Source organism: Petaurus breviceps, unplaced genomic scaffold (assembly GCF_028583685.1).
Source record: "Petaurus breviceps papuanus isolate PSGF00001 unplaced genomic scaffold, PetGlider_PUasm1.0 90639, whole genome shotgun sequence".
In the NCBI taxonomy this organism is placed as follows: Eukaryota; Metazoa; Chordata; class Mammalia; order Diprotodontia; family Petauridae; genus Petaurus; species Petaurus breviceps.
In genome coordinates, this window is record NW_027187296.1 from 7,591,184 (window position 1) to 7,592,918 (window position 1,735).

The 1,735-nt window shown below is 57.2% G+C and overlaps 1 protein-coding gene across 1 annotated transcript; it reads right to left on the minus strand.

Moving 5' to 3' along the window:
- Positions 1-218: 218 nt before the first annotated feature.
- Positions 219-1,497, minus strand: CHRNA10 (cholinergic receptor nicotinic alpha 10 subunit). The gene is made up of 2 exons (XM_069064571.1): positions 1,221-1,497; positions 219-685 (listed from the first exon to the last, which is right to left on the minus strand). Exons 1-2 carry the CDS (start codon positions 1,495-1,497, stop codon positions 219-221), a joined length of 744 nt encoding a protein of 247 aa, XP_068920672.1.
- Positions 1,498-1,735: the final 238 nt, after the last annotated feature.

A 1,735-nucleotide genomic window follows, 5' to 3' on the forward strand; every position in this document is an offset into this window, starting at 1 on the left:
GGATCTCCATTTCCTCTTCTGCAAAAATGAGCTAGATAAGATGAATCTAAGGTTACTTGTAATTCTAAATCTAATACAGTATCAGATTTTGTCACTCACTCAGACTCTCTCCTGGCCTAAGTCCTTGCTTTTCTATGTCCCAGTTCTTCCTCCATGCCATGCCCCTTCTTGGTCCAAGTCCTTTTCCATGACCTCCATTATCCCAACCTCTTCAGTCCTCAGATGGCATGGCCCAGGACCAGCAGGCTCATGGCAAGTACCATGGCAAAGAAGACAGCCAGGAAAAACCGGTCAACCACCCGTGCCAAACGTTTCCAGTCACCTCTGAGACGCTGGGCAGACCGGTGGCTCCGGCAGGCCACAGCAATGGCACCCACGTGACGGAGAAGGGCTTCCTGGTGACAGGGGCAACGTGGCTCTGGGCATGGCCCAGCTACTGATTCGGGTCCCAGGCGAGGCTTGGGGTGCACTGCAGACTGAGGAGGAACTGGGGAGTGTTGGGAACCCCCACAGGGCTCTCCCCGCTCCCGGACACACAACCCTCGGGCCAAGTAGCCTAGCAGAAGGGTTTGGGCCCAGGCTGGCACTGGACGGACTCCAGGGCCACTGTAGTGCAGGTTCATGATGAGGATGGTCAATGCAGTGGATGCTGTCACCAGCGCCATGGTAGTCATGTAGTACTTCCCTGCAGGAAAGAGACAATGTCTGGAATAAATCTACTGCCTTCTCAAAGAATCAAGGGCTTGAAGAATCGGGAAGGGCCGCAGAGGCTGCATTGTTTAACACACATCTGACACACCCAAGTAGTCTGAAGGCCTTCATTTATGGCCTCATTACCTCCCTGGCTAGCCTTTCTATTCTGTTAGTTTCTAATTTCTATTCTATTAGTGCAGGCGGCACTAATGGGATATCTCTAATCCTTTTCTCCTTTGCCAGGAATAAGCACTTAAAAGCTATTCATTCATTAATTTATTGTTTACTCTTCCCGGTTTACTTCTCTTCCTACTTTTCCTTTTCATCTTCCTCTTCAATTTCCTCCTCCTCCTCTTCATCACCTCCTGCTCATCCAGGAAGTAGCTCCTTCCCCTCCTCCCTCGGTTCTCAGCACCCAGTTGCACGGAGCCCATAGGCACGCCAGGGGGGCTGAGGCGCGGTGGGAAGGTGGGGGTGGGGTGGAAGGATGAGATGTGGTCCTGCTGCCTCCCCCTGCTCCCTCTCACCGATGAGGGGCACGCTTTCCGCCGGGGGCATGTTCTCAGCCAGCAGCAGCTGAAAGACGGTGAGGGCCAGGAGGACGGTGACACCCAGCGACACCTTCTCCCCGGAGTCTGCAGGCAGGTGGAAGGCGAGCGGGGCCAGCAGCGAGATGAGCACGCAGGGCAGCAGGAGGTTGGCCACGTAGGCTGCGGCTCGGCGCTGGAGTAGCAGCGTGTAGGTCACGTCAGGGTAGGGCTCTGAGCAGCAGCCATAAGTGACCACGCTCCGCCTGGCGGGCATGCCCAGCACGCGCCACTCCACGTTCTCCACGAAGTCGGCCAGCCTGGCACCGGGAGCGCCGGGCCACAAGTCCAGCTGGTGGCCGCCGTGCGTCCAGGAGCCGAACGTCAGGCGGCAGCTCTGCGAGTCGAATGGAAAGGCCGCCACGTCCACGCGGCACGAACTCCGGGTGATGGCAGGGGCGTCCCAGCGCACTCGGCCGTCGTGGCGAAGGACCACGTTTGTGCTTGCTGAGGAC

Coding starts and splice junctions, on each gene's coding strand:
- CHRNA10 (XM_069064571.1), bottom strand. CDS start 1,497: ATGCCCGCCAGGCGGAGCGTGGTCACTTATGGCTGCTGCTCAGAGCCC. Junction 686..1,220: donor GGAAAGCGTGCCCCTCATCG/GTGAGAGGGAGC, acceptor TCTTTCCTGCAG/GGAAGTACTACATGACTACC.